Raw genomic sequence first — 22,885 nt, forward strand, 5'->3', positions numbered from 1 at the left:
AAGGGAGGCATGTGTGGGGTGGAAATAGGCTTTTGAGACCTCAGAATTTGTACGTGAGCTTCAAGTGAAAAAAACTGCTCAGACCCAGCTTGTAACACCCCGCAAAGGTCCAGCCTAGGGCCCCCACCACTCTGTGCCAACCCTCCCTGGCAGTGAAGCCACTCTGTCATTTATTAGACACCTTTGCCATCCTATTGACTCAGCTCCACCAGCAACCATCCAAACAGCCACCAAAGGAGAAAGAAAACCTGAGTGGCAGCAAGAATGTGTAGCAGTAACTCAACAGGCCCTAAGCACCATCTCATGGTCCCAGCCCTGCAATCAGCCACACCACGAGAGGACTGGAACAGTATCCTTCACTCCCATCCACTCCTGTACCTCACCACAGCAGCCCAAGACTTACAGCAGAGTGACATTTCCATTAATCCTTTTATCCCTGGCTCCTACGTGCAGAGGCTGCAGAAAATGTCAGGCCTTTGAGCTGAGCTCCCAGGGAGGCAGAGCAGCCAAGGAGGCACCTTGATGTGCTGGCAGAGTGCTGGGGCCATGGAGGGGATCCCAGGTGGCACCAGGCTGTGCAGAGCCTCTCCAGCAACCCTGGCTGCAAGGGAGCATCAAAGGCATCGTGGTCTGAGAGCCTTTGGGAAGCAGCAGGGAGCCACCACCAGCCCTGCAAGCCCAGGTCTCCACCCTCAGCTGTCCAGCATCCCTCACGGGGAACATCCACACTGCCAAGCCCCAGGAACAGCATCAAAACCCACTGGCAAACACCAAGCAAATAATATACTTACTTGCCTGGAGCTCCAAAAGGCAAGGGAAGAAAGATGTTAAGAACATGATCAATCTTACAGGGCCCAAGCAGTAAACAAACACATATTTCATCACCACGTACCAATCCTAACTCTTGACAGAAGATGGATGTGGCGTTTTTTCCACTCACAAAAGTAATTCCAAAAGACAAAAACAAACACTTTGGGGAAAAGCAGCAACAATTGCCTGTGTAAACATTAATGGCACATTCAGCCTCAAAGCTAGCATACATGGCCTTCTAGACTCCTACGACATCCAAACTAATTTCATCAAGAATCAAGTGTTATTCATTTTATCTGCTAGATACATAAACAGCAACGGCACAATTGACAAACAACCGTCAAAAAAAATCAATTCAGAGTGGTTCAGAGAGAACTGCTTCCCAGGAACAAACAACTACAGAAAACACAAAACAAATGCTACAAATCAAAATAACAAAGAGCAGAAATCAGGAATATCCCAGTGGTCAGAATTAACGAGGGTTCATTATGAAAATATGCAATTCTTTTAGCTCAAAAAGCCTCAGTTCATGTTCACAATGCCCTCAACTATTCATGTCCTTTGGTACTGCAGATCTTCTATTTAGTAAGTACTTTACTGTCACTTAGCAACTGTAAATGGTTTTCCAAAAAGGAAGCTTTTGGGGTTTTTCAGTTCACATCATCTCTGAGCAGACATCAAAAGACAAATGCTCTGCAGGTCGCATCCATCTCCTTGCCCCAGGAACAAGTCTGTATCGATGGCCCAATGCACCCACACACTCAATGAATGCACTTTTTCCACTGAAGAAGCCACTAGCACTGCTTTCCAAAAAGCAGGGATAAACATTCCCATTCAGCCCATCAGCTGGTGCCCAAGGCCAGGGCCTCTCCCCAAAGCCTTTTCACCTTTCATATCTACAGTGGAGCAGAGAGGGCTTTGACCTTGGACACAGCCACTTGGACAAAATATTTCAAGCCCACAGAGCACCTTGCACAGTGTCCTGAAATTCAGGCTTTGCTTTATCACCTTGGGAAAAGTAAATACACATTTGGAAAAAAAACAGATGCACTTGGCGTCAAGGATGTGGAAGTTCCCTGTGACACCACTCTCTATCTAACAAGGTCCCAGCACTTGTGTGATGTCCCAGGATAACAGGGCTCCAGCCTCTCTGGCACAAAACATCCCTACCCCACGCCCCTGCAGACACGAAGTCAATAATTAGCAGCAGAGCTGGCAGCTCCATACTCCAGGATTTGTGTCAGAAAAGCAGCCTTTGGCTAAAAAGTAATGAGTGGGGCAGGCTCTGGCTGTGCTCTGGGGTGGCTGCCCCCAAACTCAGCAGAAAGGGAAATGTGCAGCAGCCACGGGGCTGGTGATGATGCTGCACTCATCAGAGCTGCCATCAGAGCCGGGGCAGTCATTGGGAACCCAAACCCCTCAGCTTCCCAGCAGGCGCTCTCCCCATCCTGCACTGCAGCTCATTCCACTTCCCTGTGTGTTTTGCTTTTCCATCTCCTGCCCTTTCCCTTCCCCATCAGCATCCTCCTTCCTTCTCCTTGCTGTCCGCCACAGGGACTTTGGGGATCCGCCTTGGGAACCACTTTTCCACAGGGAGAAGAGGCAAAAGGGGACAGGAGCCATTGGCACTTACATATAGTGCAGGTGGGGGTTCTTGGCAAAGGCTCTTGGCTGGATGTTTCGTAGTCCTGAGTTCCTGATTGTCCTGTGGAGAGATGCAGAAGGGCAGCAATGGAGTCAAGGCAGACAATTGCTCTGCTCCCACATCCCCCAAGGCTTGCTGGGGTGGCACAGTCCATCTCCTGCTCCTTTGCTCTCCCTCCATCTCCACAAGAGCACTACACAGCAAACCTACCACAGCACAGTCATCTCCCATCTTCACACCCAAGAGGAAACCCTGCTGCTTGCAGCTCTGATAAAGAAGGGTATTTTCCATAGGGAATTGTGGATCTTGAAGGGAGAATAATCCTTTTCACAGCCTACTTTGGAAAAGCTCCATCAGTACTATAACCAGGATTTGTCAGTACTCTCTATTGGGGATGGTCCTGTGAAGGGCCAGGAGTTGAACTTGATGGTCTTCGTAGATCCCTTCCAGCTTAGCATGTTTTGTAATTCTGTAAATATCTTCTGTCCCTGCTGCTTTTGTTGCATGAGAAGAGAACAACAGCCAGCCTGCTTACAAGGGTTTTGTGGGTTAAAAGTACAGCTTGCTGCAATTTGGTTACTGAGTGCTCAGCCCCATACCATTCCTCCAGCCCACATGGGAGCTGTACTTAATGTAAAGCTCCCAGTGAAACACATTATTAGTCTCTGATTAGCCCTGAGCAGCACTCTGCATCTCACACACGCAGCATCCAGGGTGCTCACAGATCCAGAGGATGCAGGAAGGGGGAATTAAGAGACTGGCTGGCATCCTTGCTTGGCCAGGCTTCCCAAGCATATGCAAAGTCCCTTCAACCCCATGGACCTCAGTTTCCCCTCCATGACGCACAAAACTGACCTCTGTCCATGCCCAGAGAGCTGTGCAGGGAGATGCAATTCCCTTCCTGCACAGCACCACCATGATGGTAACTGCACTAAATGAGGACCAACAGCCCAGCAATGAAGGATTGGTGGAGACAGCTGGAATTTCACATTGTGGGGCTGGAATGAGTCAGAGCAACACACAAGCCCAGAACCAGAACAGCAGGGGAGAGGAGAGGTCAGGGCTGATGTGTGTTGACAGAGCTGTCAGGAGCTAGCAATCCTCCTCCTCACAGCCCCAGCCAAGACCAAAAGGCATTTCATCTCCATTTTGTGGGCTCCCATAGCAAAACACAGCAGATCCAGCAGCTTAAAGTGGCAGCATGGGGACTGCAGAGAGAAGGAAGCCATGGCTCTGCTGGAAGGAAGGGGCTGCCCAGGCCCAGTCCCCTCCCCAATGCACAGGACATACTCACAGCCTCTGGAGTCCCGTGTACAGCTCCATGTCAACGGCGTTCAGTGTCTGCAAGTTCTTCCAGTTCTCTATGTGTCTGTGGAGAAGAAGGACAGGCTCAGCTGTGGCACAACCAGATGGTTGCTGGGCCCATGCCAGGGACAGCACACAGAGGGAGGATGTGATACCCCACCACCCAGCCCCGTTCTGTTTTCCCAGCCTATTGGAAAAGTCAAATAACATGGGTTTACACACAGTTTCAAGCACAGAACACGCAACCAAGCCATTGAATATCCTTGCCCAAGTCATTGCCCCTCCCCGCACACATCAGTGAACAAAGACACGATTGAAACGGGTCTTGCAAAAAGAGTGAAAGCAAATAAAACCTCTCAACAAAAACTTAGGGCCTAAATGAAAAAAAAGTCATATATTTATCCAGTCTCTAACTGGGGTGGATAAACAGGCTCCTAGTCTTTGCTGGCTGGACATGCTGCTGGCAGGAGAGTACCAAGCTTAGTTTGGAAACATTGCCTTTATTACAAATTCCTCAGTCGCCTGGGGCAGTCTGGCAGGTATGTTACAGAGAACAAAAACAGAAATAGATCTGTCACCGCAGCATCGCTTTCAGTAAATATTAGAGGCGGGGGAAGGTGACAGATAAGCAGCCCCAGAGAACAGGGTCCCCTGTTATCAGCAGCCCAGGAGTGATGCTGGCAGCACTGGGGCTGCCTGGCTGTGGCCACTGGCCTCTGCTAAGAGGCTGAAGTGCTGTGTGGGGCGAAAGGAGTTCAATCCTCATCTCCCAGGCAGCTTTCTACCAGTTCTGGCTTTCTCCCAGATTAAACTCAGACACCCTCCCACCAGAAACACAAACATTTTCAAGAGGGTCTGTTCTGAGAAGCAGGTGGAGGTTGTCCTCTCTAAAAGCCAACTGAGAGAGGGAAAACATCTGGCAGGTCCCATCGGACAATATGTGAAAGAAGCCCAACTTTGAAGTCTCTGAACATGTGTACCCAAGCTCACATATGCCTTGATGCAATAGTTGGCTTTGGACTTGGCCCTGGAGAGGGGAAACATCTCCAAGTGATGAAGGGTCGGAGTGATGAGAAAACACTGAGAACTATGCTGTGAATCTAGGCAAGAAGGCTGCAGGACCCCACATGGTGAGTGTGCAGAATAGGGACCTTAGCCGACTTACAGAGCAGTCACAGGGGCCACAGATTCCTCCTCCAGCATTTGCTATTCCTTATGCTTGCACAAGAACAGGTGAATTAGCATGAGGGAAACATATGGACCAACTTGAGCCATCCCCCAAATAACATCCATCTCAAAAAAAGTAAAAAAACAAAGCCTGGACTAAATCTCCTTATATTTCTCTGCTCTCACCATGCAGATCCAAGAAAGGAGAGACCCACAAGAGTCACCTCTGCTTTGCACATGTTCCATAATTTGTCTGCATGCCCAGAGGGGTTGTGCTAAGGACACAGCACAAGCTCCCACATGCTGCTGCACAACAGGGTAAGTCACAGTTCATCCCCAATGCCCTGCTCATCAGCTGAGACTGCCTGTGTCCCAGACAAAATGAGAAACAGGACATTATTACAGCCACTTCGTGTTCCCTGCCATTGTCTACGGCCCCTGTGAACATTTCCAGAACAAAACACAGACTGGGAGGAGTCAGTCAGGAGATCCAAGAGCTCAGTGAAACTCTGGAGTCAAGGCAGGGCTGCCAGCTCAGGCTCTGGGCCATGAGATTGCAGGACTGAGCAAGGCCAGAAACAAAGGCCGAAAACATTTCCTATCTGCAACTCGTACATAGCAAAGTGAGGGTCCTCCAAGAGAAAGGACATGGGAAGGAGGAACAGGATGATCTTGGTTTACCACCAGGGCAAGTTGCAGCTACAGCATCCAAGCAATGACCTTCAGGGAGGGATGGAACAGCCCCGAGCCAGGAGTTATGGAGCAACCACAGCTGGGAAGGAGGCAGCGGCCAGATTGGCTCTTGTTTTATTGATCGTGTTTGCTAAAAAAAGTCAAGGTTATTTTTGACCTGACACTCAGAGCCATGTGGGCAGCATTCTAGAAGGGACAGAAAAAGACCTGAGCTTGTTCCCAGTGACATGCCCAGGCATGAATTTCCCCTGACTCAGCACTGGTGCACGGGGGTCTTGGGGCCTCCTCATGGCATCTCCCACTCCCCCCAGTGACATAACTCTACCCTGTAAACACAGCTCCACAACCTGTATTGTATTCCAGCCTCCCAAAAAAGCCCAAGAGCTTCCTGAGGCAGATATGCTTTAGTTCATTATTTAACATAGACATACCACACCCATAGAGAGACAAGAAAAACAGCAGTGGAAAGAACCATGCACACACATCTACAGGATAATCCCCCAAACCAGCAGCTGCTTTATGTAGAGTGCAATGGAAGGAAATAATTAGGTGCACAGGTTAGCAAGGGTCTTTGAGTCCTTTAAAATACACAAACACCTCCCTTCTCAGGGATTTGCAGAAATGGCTTTCCCCCTTTTCTCTCTGATTTTTCAACTTAGAGTGAGTTGTACCCTTGCTCCTAGAAGTGACAAATCAGTCTTGGTTTACAGGCACTTCAAAGATACACCAGGAAAAATATTTTCTTTGGTTTCCTATTGCTTTAGAAAGAATAGTGTAGCTTTGCACTGGCTGGGTTCACCTGAACCCACTTAAAAAATAAAACAGAAATGCATCTTATTCTGAAAGCTCAAGGAGTCAAGCTGTGATTGTAAAATTGGCAGTGGTTGCGCAGAAAAGCAAACCAACCAAGCGGAGAAACTCCACCCCTGAAACTTCATCCCTCTCATGTCCTTCAGTATCTCAGCTAGCTCCCCCTCTTTTCCTTCCAGGGTTTGCTTGCCCTAGAAATCCTGTATCCTCCCACTTGCTGCTGAAGATTGAGACCCTCCCTCCTCCTCTGCCTCAGTCCATTAACCCAGCAGGAACGCGGGTGCCTGGTTCACACCAAATACAGCTGTGACAGCTCCCAGCCCTGCCCTGGTCTCCTCAGGCAGGCATTGAGGTATGAATTACAGCCAGTGGACTACAGCTTACTCCTCCCTGCACATCTCTAAGTACATATTCCTGTGGCATTCCTCACTTATTACTAAGGCAAGCTGCTCTTCTGCAAGACCCAATAGCTTCAGGAGCATTACCACACTTCACAAATCCTGAGGAGCTCACATGCAGACCCACCTAGACTCACATCCAACTTCTAATCGAGACCATATGAGGTGCATCACTAACACAGATGATGTTGCTCACTCATTTTCTGGGTGGAGAATGGAGGGTAGGACATGTTTGTTTAAACACTCACTTCCTTCTCATACTTCTTGTATGTTAGAAGGGTCCTGCTGGTCCAAATCCCCTTGCTTGCACTGCAGAGCTGAATTATACCATGCCTTGTACAGACCAAGCAAATTCCACCTTGGGAGTAACAAGGGCTTGGCCCTCCCAACTCAGGCTGAAACGCTGCACCTCTCATTCCTTACCCAAATATAATCACTTGCATTTTACATCCACTTTCTCTTGTGTCAAAGCTGTCTTTGCTTAAGTAGCTCTTTTTCTTTCCTGGCACTTCTTCCTCCCCCCTTTACAAGCAGGAGCCAGGCCCACCCAGCTATCATTTACAAGCTACACGATGCCAGACCTTCTAAGGCAGCACATCTGTACCTGTGAAGTGCAAGGCAAATTGTCTCAAGTGCCATTAGAGCACTAACTCACGTCCCAGAAGCGATGCAGATATATTGCTCAGGCAGAGTCCTGGCAGAGAGCTTGTTTTGTTTCTGATTTCAGACCCAGCCCAACTAATGCTCACACTTGGTGATCAATGCAAGAGGAGCCATTGTGATAGACGCACAGAAAATGGCTATTTGCTTTATCAGCCTGTTTAAGTCCCTTTTCCTTGAGTAAAAGTGACCAGAAGCACAGAGCAGTCTCCAGGAGATCTCACTTGTGCAACAGCATGAGCAGCTCCCCAGTTACACTGAAAAGCCATGATTTGCAGCCTGAGATCACACTGGCCCTTATCACAGCCCCATCAGCCAGGAGGTTTGTGTTTACCCTGTTATTAAGCATTGCCCCCAGCATTTCTGTCCAGCAGGTCATTACCAACAGACATGACTTCCTAGCCTTGTTACACCTACATTTATATCCACCCCACTTGGCATTGCAGTGTTTCTTGAGTTTGTACTGCAGCTATTGGCCACCCTCAGCTGACTTTGTGTCCCCACAGCTCCAGCAGCAAAGCCCATGAGCACACTCCTGCCTCTTGTGCCAGCATCCTCAATAAATCATGAGCCAACATCACCCCCAAGCAGCCTCAGCACTTCTCATCTTTCAGCACCTCCCACCAAGACTTCACCTAGCACACCTGGGCCAGACAGTGCCTTCTCCAGAAAAACAAACCACTTGTGATGTAGTGCAGCATCATATCAACCTCTCACCACAAAGTCATCTCTTTGCTGAGGAAATCAGCTGCCTTTCCAAAGGAAGGCATAGGCTTAGCCTGACAAAAGCCAACCTTAGGACACCAACCTTGCATCACATCTCAGGTACCCACAGACATGCTTCAGAATTTGTTGAAAGCCTTGTAGACCACTGCAGCCAGACCAGTGGTCAGTCCCCAGCTCTGTGCTGTGTCCCAGCTAACAGCAAACCTGTGAAGCATGAAGCCCTGTTTGTCAGCTCAGCAGCTTGCAAGCATCTCATCCCTCTGACAGATCCCCTGTGGAGCCAGCAAGGCAGCCAGGTGTCTTTGACCCAGCATCACAGACAGAGATCAGTGACCTTGCTGACTATAAGGTCACCAACTCACAGGGTTTAGGTACCAGCAGGTCTGGAAAGTTCCAGAACCTAGCCCTGCTTGCTGAAAGGGGGCTGGTAGCCAACAAACGTGTGGGAACAGCAATTCCCTTCATTCCCAGAAGGAGTGCCTGTGTCTGACAAAAAGATGACAGACAGGTGTCATCTTCTTGAGACTGCTCAGCTTCACATGCTCCCCTTCCAGCCCAGGGCCAATACAGCAAGGGAGACTGGAATATCCACTGGGATTCAAACACAGCCAGGCAGAGGTGAAGAAACAGCCTTATGCCAATTTACCAAGCAATTTACTTGAGGCTACTTAATGTGTCTGGCCTTCCTTCACCTTCCTCACACAACATTTGCTTAATCTCTCTCAGCTTTTCAAGCATTGTGGTCAACAGCTACAAAAGGCACCTGACAAGCACCAAGTATTACACAGCATGTGTACACATGTTCCCCAAACCTGTGCCTATCCCAAAGTGGATATCCCACAAGGATGCCATCAGCTCCAATCAGTGCCTGACCAGGTGACGTGTCCTAGGTGCCACCACTCATGTTTGGATGCTGGGCAGTGAATCAGCTGTGTGCCAGCAATTAGGCAGCACCCCAAAACACACATAATTATATCACATACATACATACATACATATATATATATGTAATATAATTTTATATACATAATTATATTATGTATATATATATATATAGGGAAGGCAAGCAGAGCATTTGCCTCCTCTCTCTTGTAATGCAACAGGAAAATTAATTCGTCACCCAGGCGTATTAAACCTTGCAATCCAGACAGACACATTAGCTTTCAATTACCTGATATGTTTAGCATTATAAACAAACCTCCTGGCACACCAGCTCCAGACCATGCAAATGTGAATTTGATTGCAGAGGGAATAAAAGAAAGACCTGTCTGAACCCCTGACCAGTAAGAGCTGCCTCCTCCAAGCAGAGGTGCTGCAGATGTTGATGGGAAGCCCTGAAAGTTGGCCCAGGTCCCACACAAACCCAGGGCTAAGCACAGCCATTGTGGCTACTGCCAGCTCCTTTTATCCATCCCTCACATCCTACTTGGGGCTGAGGAAGCCATAAAGAAATCAAACATATTTCATAATATTATAAGGCACTTATCACATAATTTAATAACTAGAGGCACAAAGGACTTGATTCCCTCAATATGAAATTTATAAAAGTGAATTGGTAACAGAAACTTAAAGGCAATTGCAGCTGAATAAAGACTTACAAGAACAACATTCTCCCCATTTAAAGCACAGTCTCCCCCTTCCCAAAAAGCACGGAAAAGTCACCCAGCAGTGGCTCATTAAGGATAATTTGAGGTCAGTGGGAAAAGGGGGGGGGGGGAGAGAAAGCAAATGCAACTTTGTAGAAACAATTATGAGCATAACTCCACAGTGTAATTGTGATTCGTCAGGGTAACGATGATAAAACACCGCTGTGACACAGCTCCCTCTGCTCTGCTGCTCCTGCCAAGGTCATGCCAGGGTGTGTGGGGGCTGCAGAGTGTGACACGGATGCACTCAGCCATGGGCCAGCCACATCCAACCCAGCCATCCAAACCAGACCCTTCCAGGAGGGCTGAGCAAAGCAGAAAGTTCCCAATCCGCAGCTGAGGAAGGTGTGGGAACAATACAGCTCCCCCAAGGCACTGCTCAGTGGCATCTCAGAAATCTTCCCGGAGAAACCTGACTGCCAGACACAAGCAAGTCACAGGACACAAAGCACTCAGAGAGGACTCCCCCACAGAACACTTTTTTCATGAGTCCAGACAAGTTTCATGTTCACCCCAACAGCATCTGCCCGGCCCCAGGCTGGCCAGGAGCACCCACAGGGTGCAGAAGAGATGCTACAGCTGCACTGTCTAAAAAGATTGTCATATAGAGACACCCTACAATGGGAGATACCCTGAGAAACAGCTTTAAGCTATGCTGAATAGGTTTGGGGGGGTTTTCTCCCCAAGTTTTGCGCTTGTTCCATCCTGCATGGCTCTCCTAGGGACACACAGGAACTGGACATAAAAAACAGCAGAGCCAGTGCCACCAGAACCTCATGCCCTGCTTTTGTCCCAGAGACAGCAGATCCCCTCAGGGCTCACTGTGCCCCGTGTTTGTGCATGCACCAGTTTCCTTCTATGGTCTCCTCAAGCCTCTGCTTCCCCCAGCAGCTCTGGATGCTGGGAGATTCCTTTCAGGGACAGTGTGTCAGTGTTAGCAGAGGACAGCAGGCTGCCTGGACACAGCAGGGACAGATGGCTGCAGCACACAGGAGGCACTATGTTCCTGTTATCACACGCTGCATCCAGAGATCTTCCGTGCAGGGAATTATTCCCAGGCACATCCTTTCAGAAAGGAGGAAATAGGCGTAAAGTAGGATAGCAGAGCTGAAGAAGGGCTGTGGGCAGCAATACCACAACAAATAGCTGCCCCAGTATTCCATCCCTATTACTCATCTAGCCCTGGGAGGGAGCAGCCCTGGGGTCCCAAGCACCTGAGGGGTTCAAAATCATCCAAGTGCTGAAGAAACCTCATTTATCATAGACAAGCAGCAATGCAAAAGCCTCAGGACAAAACTCCCAAGGGCTGCAACATCTCCTGCATGGGAAGCAGGGTTAAGAGGACAGCACATCTAAAACACCTCTGTGTAAGGGCTGGGCTCCTGGTCCAGCCCCAGCTCCCTGCCCACCACCTTGGCTCTTCCCAGCTCCTGCAGGCTCTCTTCCTCTTTCTTATTTATTCCCACAACTATCTGACCCCTGCACAGTCCCAAACACCATCTAGAGTGAGAAGGCGTGAAATGGGATGAGCAGTTTTGTCCTGCAGACATGAATATAAATACACAAACACAGACACCTTGGGTGAATCATCACCAAAAGTGGGAGTTCACTCCCCACACGCAGCATCAGCCAAAGCTCACTCCCCTTTTCCTCAGAGTGCCAAAACCAGTTATATTTCCCCAAAAGGGCATTGCTTTTATTATTCTCTGGTGGGAGAACCTACAAAGCCAGTCTTCTGTGCCCAGATATGTGGTCCCCACCATTGGACATGGATCTGGGGGACATGGAGCAGAGACTCCTGGCTCAGGACTGCCAACATCAACCTGTGCATGTCTAATCATACCACATCTCCAAAATAGCCATGCAGCTGGCTGGGACAGGAGGGCAACCCAAGGACAGGAAAAAAAATCCCTTCCCCTGGGAGTTTTACACCACACAAACCTCAGGGTGAAGCAGCACCCTTTGGGCTCCTGCACCCATGCAAAGCAAAAGAGCATCTGCTTTCCAGCAGCTCTCCAAGCACCTGCCATGCCAAAGGAAAGGATGCTTTATCTGTAGGATTTCATATGCAGGGAGAGCCAGCAGTGTGCAGCATTTTGTGGTCTTTAAAGATCAAACAGCATTTTAGAGAGGAAGCAGCACCCTGGTCAAAACCAGCTTCAGTAATCACATTTTGCTTTATTAAACCCTCCTTGCAATTTCAAACTGGAAGTCAAATTCCCTCACACTTCCATCTCCAAACAGGTCTGGGGCTTTTCAGAAATCAAACTATAATATTTTTAAAATATTTTATACATATGTATGTGTATATATATATGCATATATATTATAGATATGTATATATACACACACATATGCACAGATATATATAAATATATATCATATATAATATACATATAAATACATTATATATAAATATATAAAATATATAGGTATATGTATATATATTAATATATATATATATATATTAATATACTAAAATAGGCAAAAAAAAGGCTGCCAAGCTCTACTCCAAAAGCAGCTGTTTCTCCCCTGGGGAGCACAGTTCCTACACACATTAGCAAGACAATGAGATGTACTAAAGGTACTGGATCACCAGAGTTCAGCTTGGCAGGAATAACTCTTGATAAAAAGCAGTGCCAAAGAGCATATGGCAGAAAGAACACCCCCCCAAAAGGACACAGAGCCTTGGAGATGGTCAAGGCAGTATTCTGGTAGGCTGTAGTAGCTCAGCTGGGACCCAAAAGGGAGCACTGCCAGCCACATGCACTCACTGCACTTCACGCTGTGCTTGAAGACAGGAAAACGGATGGAGGAGGAAAAGGAGAAAATAAAATCTCCCACAAACTGGCTGTTCCTGTGATCGATGGCACTGGGAATGAGGCGACCGGAACAAGAGTCCAGTAAAAGCAGATGTGGGAGCCAGGAATGGGGCTGTACAAGTGCCATGGCTGGAGGGGCTGCAGTCCTTCACCCAGACCTGCTGCCACCCGCCCACGCAAACCCACAAGCACACTTCCAAAAACTACAGCCACTGTGTGAGCCTCATTTCAGGAGCTGTACATCCCTATGAGCTTTGTCTCAACCCTGTTTTGATGTAGGTGCACATTTTTGGGCAGTGTTCCATGCCGGGATCCTGAAAGCAGCACAGAAAGCAGAGCCCAGAGCTCAAACCGTGGGTGCCAGAGGGTGCCTCAGCCTCTGCACAGTTATGGACATCCAGCAGCCAAACCTATGGCCCTCCCACTGTCCCCCATCCTCCTCTGACCTCCTCTGCTCCCCCACAGCTCCACCACCCCCAGACTGCAGCTCATCCCATTTCCAGCTTTCCCACACACCCCAAACACAGGGAAAGCCACTGGCCAAGAAAGAAGGGAGGAGAGAGAATCTTTCTGGACTTGGATCCTGCTCCTTTGAGGCTGCTGGGTTGTTTTTCATTTTCCCAACCATCTCCCAAGGAGCCTGAACTTTGATCCCCCAGCATTTTGGCTCCTCAGATGTTTATGGAGCTCAAGCAAGCAGGCAGCAATGCCCAGCTGGGCTGGCCACAGGCCAGGCTCCCATCCTCTGCCCTCAGGACAGCCATGGGCAGGGTATCTCCAGCCTGAAAGGAGATTTCCAAGGCCCTTGTTACCTCCACAGCATCACAGATCTGCCTGCTCAGCTTCCAGCTGCTTCCCATAAAGCCAAAGAACCAGATAAATTCTCCATACAGTTTATTTCTGAGCCAACTGCCGTGACCCCCTGAGGCTTTTATCTGCTCTTCAAATAAATCACAGCCAGCTCTGCCCACCCTCCTCCCCAGCAGCAATGGAGGGGCTCCTCCATCACCCAGGAGAAGGCCTCAGTCCCCTTTTCCCCATGAAAATGCATGAAAAAACCCTTCTCCCTTCTCTCCACTAAGCTTTTCCTGCAAGGGACACACACACACACAGACTTGGCTCTTATTGCAGAGGTGTAGGAGCAGGGGGATGTACTCATTAAGACATGGTGACTCAGAGCTCAAGGCTTCCCAGGATAACAGGTATTTTGTGGGAAGTCAGCTGGCTCTGAAAAGGAAAAGCAAACCAGCATGCCTATGAACATGACACAGGCAGGGAGACGCAGGGAGGGGAAGAAAGGAGAGCAGGGAGGCAACAGACATTTTAAAAGCTCCTCTCGCAGCACTCTACTTTGTTCTTTTAAATGTAAATAAAGCACCTTGCAAAAATCTTACAGAAGACACTCTGACAGCCAGAGGCACTGCTAACCAGGCTGTTGTGTTCGAGCTGATCCAGCTGCACAAACAGCAAATCCTGGGATGGTTTCTATCCCCTCTCTCAGCTCAATCTGCCATTCCCCCCTAGATAAAGGCACAGCTGAACCATGGAGAAGCCTCTGCTTGCCTGGCACTTTGTCTTGCAGCTTCCCAAAACACCAAAACCCCCTCAACCAAGCCCCAGCCCTTTGCTCAGCATGGGCACCTCCTTCAGCAGGGCCAGAGGTGGGTGAAACCCTTGAGCTCCCACTGTCCAAGCACTGCTGCTGAGCTGCCCTGGCTGCTAATCAGGGAAGTTTTGTTTTACACCACAAGCAAGGCAGGAGGACACAACCTGAGTCCCTGCAGTGTGGCCAGCCCATGGCAAACATCACCCAGCACTGACAGCCCCACCCTGCCCTAGCAGGGTCTCCTTGCACCACTTGGGGATGTTGTTCATCACTGGGGCTCGGGGCTTTGCGCAGTTTTAAGGCCACAGCAGTGACACATCACAGCATCCACGAGACAAGCACAAATACGATGAGCCCAATAGCTTTGAGCTGCTGAAAATGTGCCTCCTGTTGCTGAAGGGTTTCCAGGAGGCTGGCATTAAACTGACAGGTAGAAAATCTCACAGGGGTGTTTGAGCAATCCAAAGGTGCTGCCCAGTATTAATTGAGGAGAGGCAGGGAGCAAGGAAGTTACAATTCACCTCCTGACATGGCTTGCCCTTTCACCACTTGCTCTGAAGAGGTATTTAACAGGACACATGTCTTTTTAGGTGCCATTGAGGGTCATGGAAGAATTTTGAAGCCAGAAAGCAGATCATCAGACAAAGTCCCTCCAGGGAGATCCTGTTTTATTATTTTTTGATTGTTTTTGCAAGGATTCACTCAAACTTTGTTTCTGCTTCTGGGCAGCTGGAGGGGCCAGAGTGTCCCAGCACAGCCCATCCTCAAACTGCTCAAGCCCAGATGTTATCAGGAAAGGAGAACTCACTGCACAAAGAATACAGCTGTAGCTCCCTCCCCAGGACTCTGGACCCTACAGGAAAGCAGGAAGAGGTGTAAGACATTCCTGACTCCCCCCTGAGCTGGCACAGCCCCCAGCACCACTGAAATCACCCTGCTGACAGCGAGCACAGCGATGCCACCAGCTTGGGAAATGACTCTGTGCATCAGCAGCTGCAGCATCCTCCATGGCTCCCCCGAGAGCAGCAGCACATGCTGCCCCCACAGAGCCATCCAGGCACACTCCTGCCCCTTCCCAGCCCCAAAGCCCTGGCAGAGCTGCCCCAGGAGGGCATCCCAGCCTTCCCCAGCTGTGCAATGCAAGCACCAGCTCCCATTTCCACATTTTGGGCTGCCTGGCACACAAGGTCCACACAAACACACAGAGCCAGAGAATTTCTGGGGGAGAGGCAATACAAGAATTCCTGAAGCCCCCACCCACCCCAAACACGGACCAACAGATTCTGCCCTTGATGGCTTTAAGCTGGGCTGGTTTTGGCTTCTCACATCTTTCCCCTAAGTCCCCTTTGAACAACCCTGTAGTTGCTATGGAAATAGTCTCATCAGTATGGGTGGAGCATGGCAGCACTGGCCAAAACTCCCTGTGGTTCCCAGCTGACACCAGTTCTAGGACCTGGCAGCACTGGAGGTTACTCGAAGCTGCACAGGGAATACCTTGAGCTTAAAGTAAAGCTTGGCACTGATGGATGAGTGAGACCCACCTGGGAGTCAAGGGCAGGGACTTGCAATTCACTCAGGGATAAACAGGTTAAAATGAAAATTGAAACACCCTCACACTGGCTAAGGGGTGAGAGGGTTATAAACAGCAAAAAGCTGCAATTTACCCCAGCAAAACCCTCACTTGGAGCAGGAGGTGGCTACAGACAAGGGTAGCAGGAGCAGAGCTGAGCTCTATCACTGGCCCTGCCACCAATGCAGCCTCCAGGGAGGCCTCTGCTGCCCTCTCGGCCCTCCCAGCACTGACACGAAGCTAATCAGCAAGCAGGGTGTGAACAGCAGCCATCCAGCACTGTGAAGAGGGCTGGAAGGCAGAAATCTTTTCCGTGTGGCAAAGAGAGCAGCACGTTGGGCAATTGCTGCGTGCTCCAGTGGAGCCACTTCACACGCAGAGTCACCCCCTCCCACCTGGTTTGACACCTCCAGTCAATCCCTTGCTGAAAACACTGCCAGAGCCCTTGCAGATGATGGATTATCCTTTACCAGCAGAGCTTGGAGAGAGGTCCCCAGGCTCCAGAGAGCAGCTGAGTGGGAAATGCATTTTCTCCATGGGAGTGGACAGCAGGGCAGCAGCACTCCCTGCACAGGGAGGTGCCACTGCTGTGCTGGCAGATGTGCTGCAGCGTCACCAACCCCAGACTTAGGGTAAGGGCCAAGGATCCTCTTGTCCATCACCATCACCCACCCAGCTGGGAGACAGGGAGGGTGTGAGCCTCTGCCAACAGTGTGGACACCTCCTGCCTCTGGCCACGCTGAGTAGCTGTGTTCAACCCCCTGTCACCAGCCAGGAGGCTCTCCCAGCTGCAGAATGCAAACCAAGGTTTCAGCGCTGCCAGGGCTGTCCCCAGCCATTCCCAACCAGAGATCACATCACGAGTGGCAGCTTGACCGGGCACAACCTGGGCTACAGCAAGGAACTCCCAAGCTGCATGGTGGGCTCTTACACCACCAGCACTCATGGTGGACGGGCACATGGGAAACCTCTTTCACAACATCTCTGCAAGCTGGGCAATGAGCAGGTTGCAGATGTTTTTCCAAGCATTGGTCTCCTGGAGCAGGGGTTTTCCTGCCCTCAAAGCTGATACCACCACACAGATCTCACCAAGTTTTACCATCCTCCCCTGTCACACACATCTTCTATGAAAAATCCTTTCCTTAGGATTTTTCCACCTGAGAAGCTGAAAGGCCTCAGGAACAAAATGTAAACAATGATTATCTGCTGCTGTGGAATGCAACAGGTGGATCTGTGATTGGTCTCATGTGGTTGTTTCTAATTAATGGCCAATCACAGTCCAGCTGGCTTGGACTCTGTCCGAGACACAAGCTTTTGTTATCATTCTTAGCTATTCTATTCTTAGCCAGCCTTCTGATGAAACATTTTCTTCTATTCTTTTAGGATAGTTTTAATGTAATATATATCATAGAATAATAAATCAAGCCTTCTGAAACATGGAGTGAGATCCTCGTCTCTTCCCTCATCCTGGGACCCCTGTGAGCACGGTCACACTCCCCCAGCAGCCCTACACAATTCCCCTGGAGCTGTCACACAGCACATCCCACCCTCTGCTCCCAGACCTGCCTGCAAGGTGGGATCACACAGGCAGCACCAGCACAGCACCAGGAGCTGGCACATCCCTTAGGCTCACCCATCACTGCTTCCAGGGTGGATTTGAGCACAGAGCCCTGCTGGAGCCCACATTGCAGGTGCATGACCCTGTTCAAAGGACTAAAGAACAATTTGCACTGTCAGGCTGCAAGGTGCACATCTGCACTCCTCCTTTGGGAGCATCCTGCCAGATCCCAAACCCTCTCCCAAACAAATGGGCTCAAGAGAGAGGTTTGGGCTTGAGCTGTCACTGAACCATCCATGCCTGGTCAGAGCTGCAAATAAGCCTGCACTCCAGTAATTGCACTTTCTCACCCAGATTCAGCAAGTTCAAGAGAAAGCAGAAAGCAGCAGCCAAAATGCCTCCCACCCCCTGTCCCATGCCCAGGTATGCAGTCTCTCTCCCTCTTTGCTGGCAGAAGTCTCATTGTACCAACCCAAAACGTTCTGCTCCACAGTTTTGGGGAGATGTTATTGAAAGGACATGCAGGCAAAGCTGCCTGCAAAGCAAAGGGACTCTACAAAATCAGCAAAGACCTGAATCAGCCCCACTTGGACCAAGGACAGCAAAACCAGGCTGAAGCCAGGGGAGCAGCCCCCCGTGACTCTGTGCCACTGTCACCTCCAACTCACAGCACTGTGCCAGCACATATCCCCATCCCTTCTGCCACACCTCCAAGCCCTGGGTGCCAGACTGCACAGCCCCAGCTCCCACAGTCCCTTTACCCCCTGTGAGCCAGAGCTAACCTCAGCAGCAGAACAAGGACCATCCTGTATCACGGAAAACTCAACCACAGACCAAGTAAACAACTTATCCCTTATAACACAGCAGAACTTTCAGGATGCCCTAAAATGCAGTTCCTCCAAAACTCACATTTTCTCTGTCTTTACCCCAGCTTGGAGGTCCCCAGCAAAACCTCAGCAGCACAAATGCTTTGGTGAGGCCCAGCCAGGCCTGTGGGTGCTGCCACCAGGAGGATTCTGCTGTTGGGCAGCAGAGCAGAGTTTGGGGCTGACTCCTGGAGAGGGCTGCACCCCACAGCACCCCGAGATGCCCAGCAGAGAGCTGTGCCCATTGCCTGCAGAGCAGCACAGCACCTCAAATAAAAACTCCCCACAGCCAGCACAGTGAATAAGATTACAACAAATATAAACTAATGATACAGCTGTCAAGACAGATTAGACTGCACAGTGTAAAAAATTGCAGGGCTGTTTAGTCACAACAATATAAGATTAATTTATCAATACAGCTTATGTGGCACTGGAGAGATAGTAAATTGAATAAGTGAATCTTTTCTACACCTTGCTCAAGGAGGGAGTCTCAGACCTGATGGGTGTATGGGGCTGGATACCAGTGAGGATCTGTAGGCAGCAATCACCCAGCAGGGCTGGTTTGACACAGCCCAGGGGGATCAGCACCTTCATCCCAGGCTTAGGGGATGGCCCATGTGCCACCCAAATGCACAGCTCTGCACCCACATGCTCCTAAAGGTGCCCACCCTTCTGCAGTGCCAGAGTCAAGAGGGATGTTGCTAAACCAAGACATCCAGAAGCTGCTGCGGGCAGGAACCTCCCAGAGCCTTTCCCATGGGCTCCTCCAAGCCCAGCATCCAGGAGTGGAGCTGTGTGTGCAGCCTCACCTTCCAGCTCTGTCCCAGTTACAGCGTGTCCATGTGCAGGAATCCCAGCAGCATCCCCAGCTCTAACACAGGCAAAGACATGCACAGCCACAGCCACCCCTTGGGGGCTGAATCCTGGCAGAACCAGGCGAGCTTGCAGCCCTGAGAACATCTCCCATGAGCTCCCAAAAGGCAAGAACCCGACCCAGAGGCCCTCAGGAGGTGCTTCCCTACTCATCCCACGGCTTCTACCCAAAGATTACTTGCACTGAGCCCACATCTTTTCAGATCTCTCATGTGCTGTCATCTGTGGGTTAAAAAATGTGCAAGTAAGAAAATAGGTGCAGCAATAATGAGCCAGGGTTTCGATCTGTGAAGGTGAGAGCACAGCAGCATCTGCCAATACGAAGGAAGCACCCGTTTCTATAAATATTGAAATCCGGTAATTATCATCATTAGAACTAGTTGTGATTTAGCCATAGCTCAATCCCAACAAGTAAGAATGGCATTTATTTGCCACAATTAGAACAGCTAAAAATACCTCCCAAACTTTGCCTGGTTCAGCCCTATCCCAGCAGGCTCAGCTCTGGGCAGGGAGAAATGCAAAGCTGGGGATCACTTGGAGAACCATGCAGGGCTGAAAAACCTCTGTGCTCTCACAGGGACACCAGGACACCAACACAAGGCTGCCCCATCTTCTAGGAGCCCTTCATGGGAGCTCTGCTTTCTCCCCAGCTCTGGGTCATCCCAGCTAATTCCTGCCCCACAAGGGTGGCTATTTCCTATGCAGAGCAACATTCCCTCTAGCAAGCTACATTTTTCATACCAAAAGTTTCTTTGCAGCTGCATCAAAAGGCACAGATCTGCTTGAAAAGGCAAGCAGAAAAGCCTGGCTCAACCAAGCCACCCCACTGGCAGTGGGGGCTATAGCCCTGGTGGCACCCAGATGATCCAAACCAGCCTTTGCTGAGAGCCACGGCTCTCCTCTGCTTGTGGGAACCTTGCAGCTGTGCCAAGAGCCTCCACACCCTCAGCATCCCTCCCAGGCCCCAGCTGAGTGCTGAAGGACTCCCAGAGCTCGGCATGCTGGACAGACAGAACCTCCTGGAAGCCCTCATCCTTCCCAGTTTCTGCAGACAACTCCTCACACAAAATCCTGTGAGCAACATCAAGCTGTCCTGTCCTTCCTCTGCAAAGTGACCAGAGAGTCATCACCTTTCCAGAAGCTTTAAACATGAAGGGACTTGGCCATCCTCCCCTGGGGACACATCTGCATGCCTGCTGCCGCCAGCAGTTTCCCAGACTTTTCCCCAATGATAAATAAATGCCTGTGAGGTGCAGATAAATATCTCAGGAGGCAGCACCTCAAAGCAGCTACAATCAACTCTCAGCTTCCCATCCAAGCCCACAATCCAGGAGAAAATCCCCATCTACTGACACAAATCACCCAGGGCCATCTCCTTGTGCTCCCTGTTCCAAGAGTTGAGATTTTCCCTGAGGAAACATGCCCAGCCTCCCTGGTCAGGGATGTTCTTTCTGACAGTCACGGTGAATATTCCCCAGCTTATCCCATAATATCTGCAAAGGGCTGTGAAATGGGAGCTCAGCAGTCTCTGTGTGCGGGGGTGAGGACGCTGCTGAGGTGCTGCTCCCTGCCAGGACCCAAATGTCCATCCCAGCCCCTCTGGCCCCCACCTGCTCCCTGCCAGGTCCCAAATGTCCATCCCAGCCCCTCCGGCCCCCACCTGCTCCCTGCCAGGACCCAAATGGCCATCCCAGCCCCTCTGGTCCCCTCCTGCTCCTCCCTGAAATGCCTCCAGCCCTGGGATTTCTCAGCCTCCCTCCTCGGGTAATCTGACCCCTCTGATGCCTTTTTTCCGTGCTCTGTTGGCTTCTGAGCTCTCTCCAATTTGTCAATATTCCCATAATAAGGTGCCTCAAACTCAGATCACATTCCTGGATTTTTTTTATTATTATTTTGGGGGTTTCTGTCGTTTTGCTTTGCATGTTTTTTCAGTGAGAATAGCCAGGTTGTAGCTCTGCTCCCACAGCTCCCCCTCTCCCCAAACACAGCCCATCACTGTGAGTTTAGGGCCCTGAGCCAGTTCTCAGTCCATTTGGCAGTGTCCAAGGCAAACTGAACTAATTTTGAGAGTAAGATTTGGTGAGACACTATATCAAATGCTTTGCTAAATCCAAATATATTAGGATTTCCACGTTCTGCTCAGCCACTAATTTCGTGATTCCATCAAAAAGAAAAAGCAATCAGGTTTGTCTGGCAAGATTTATTCTTTCTAAATCCCTGCTGTTATTGCTCATGCTTTCCTTATCCTCTAGTGCTTCACTTTCTTAATACTGCAGGACTGGAAGCGTTTGCTGGAAATTTATTTTTGCTATTTATATGGATTTTGAAAATCTGCCTCTGCTCTCCTCCGCTGCCCCCTGCCTTCCCCACTGCTGTTTAGCATCCCTGTGCTCCCACCAAACACATCAGCTCCTCCATCCTCCTCCCAAAGGCAGAGCACAGCAGCATCATAAGCCCAGTGTTAATGCACAGCTCAGACACAAGATACTGGAGAGAAAAAACTAATTAAAAAAATGTTTGGCAGCAGGAGAAAGGTCTAAAGGAAACATCCAGCTGGGTCAAGCCCAGGTCCATCACAGAGCATCACCAACAGTTAATATTAATGCCTGAATCAGCCATCCTGAGCATCTCCACGTTTTTCTTGCAAATTTTCTGGCAGTCACACTCAGGGTGATCAGGGAGAGTTGAGCCACAAGTGACACAGGTCAGTGCCTTTCCAGGGGACACACACAGTCCATGCTGGGTCAGGGCCAGCACTTCTGTAACCCAAACCCTGAACCTCTCAGGCAGTTGAGGAGCTCCTCCAGGCCTGGGACTTGCAGAGAAGGGCCAGGAAAGGCTGCACTCCCCTGCTCTAGGCTGGCACCCCAGGTTCCCAGTCACACCTTGAGCACTGAGGTGCTCAGAAAGCCACATCACAAGGCACTCAGATCTCTTGCAGGGTTTTCCTCCCCAGTGAGCCAAGCAGAACCCTCTAAGCCCTGTGTTCTCACAGCAGCTTTTCAGACAGCACCACCCCAAAACACCCCATGGGTGACCCCATCCCAGCTCTGACTGTGCATCCACTGCTCTGTGCTCCACTGACCTCTGTGGGAGCAGGGCTGAGCTGCCCCTGCATTCCAGGGTATCCCTCAATCCTGCTCCTTAGGAGCTGTGTTAATGTCACCAGTTTCTGCTCACCAGGGTTTGGAAGGACCCAGTGATCTGTACCCCAGATGAACCTGCCTGGGTGCCAGCTGCCTGCACACCCTGGGGACGCCCCAGCCAAGCAGCAGCACTTCCAGCCTGTAGCAGGGACAAGCCATGGGCTCCAGACACAGCTTTCCCACAGACCTCCCAGCACACCCAGGCCATGGCACTGAGCTGATGTTTGGCTTCCCACACCTCCAGCAGGCCAGGTCTCTGTCAGACCCTTTGCCTAAGCTCCTGTGCATTGCAGACATCTTCTATGAAAAATCCTTTCCTTAGGATTTTTGCTCCTGAGAAGTTGAGAGACCTCAGGAACAAAATGTAAACATTGATTATCTGCTGCTGTGGAATGCAACAGGTGGATCTGTGATTGGTCCCATGTGGTTGTTTCTAATTAATGGCCAATCACAGTCCAGCTGGCTCGGACTCTCTGTCCGAGACAGAAGCTTTTGTTATCATTCTTAGCTATTCTATTCTTAGCCAGCCTTCTGATGAAATCCTTTGTTCTTTTAGTATAGTTTTAATGTAATATATATCATAG

The 22,885-nt window shown here is 50.0% G+C and overlaps 1 protein-coding gene across 1 annotated transcript in view; it reads right to left on the minus strand.

Moving 5' to 3' along the window:
* The window catches only part of NTRK3 (neurotrophic receptor tyrosine kinase 3), a 202,114-nt gene that overhangs the window by 166,466 nt on the left and 12,763 nt on the right, over window positions 1-22,885 (minus strand). Inside the window, exons 2-3 of the mRNA XM_005419711.3 lie at window positions 3,750-3,824; window positions 2,444-2,515 (exon numbers count right to left, since the gene is read on the minus strand). Of these exons, the coding sequence (XP_005419768.1) occupies window positions 2,444-2,515; window positions 3,750-3,824 (147 nt within the window). The remainder of the gene's footprint in view (window positions 1-2,443; window positions 2,516-3,749; window positions 3,825-22,885) is intronic.

The sequence above is a fragment of the Geospiza fortis genome, unplaced genomic scaffold (genome assembly GCF_000277835.1).
Source record: "Geospiza fortis unplaced genomic scaffold, GeoFor_1.0 scaffold171, whole genome shotgun sequence".
Lineage (NCBI taxonomy): Eukaryota > Metazoa > Chordata > Aves > Passeriformes > Thraupidae > Geospiza > Geospiza fortis.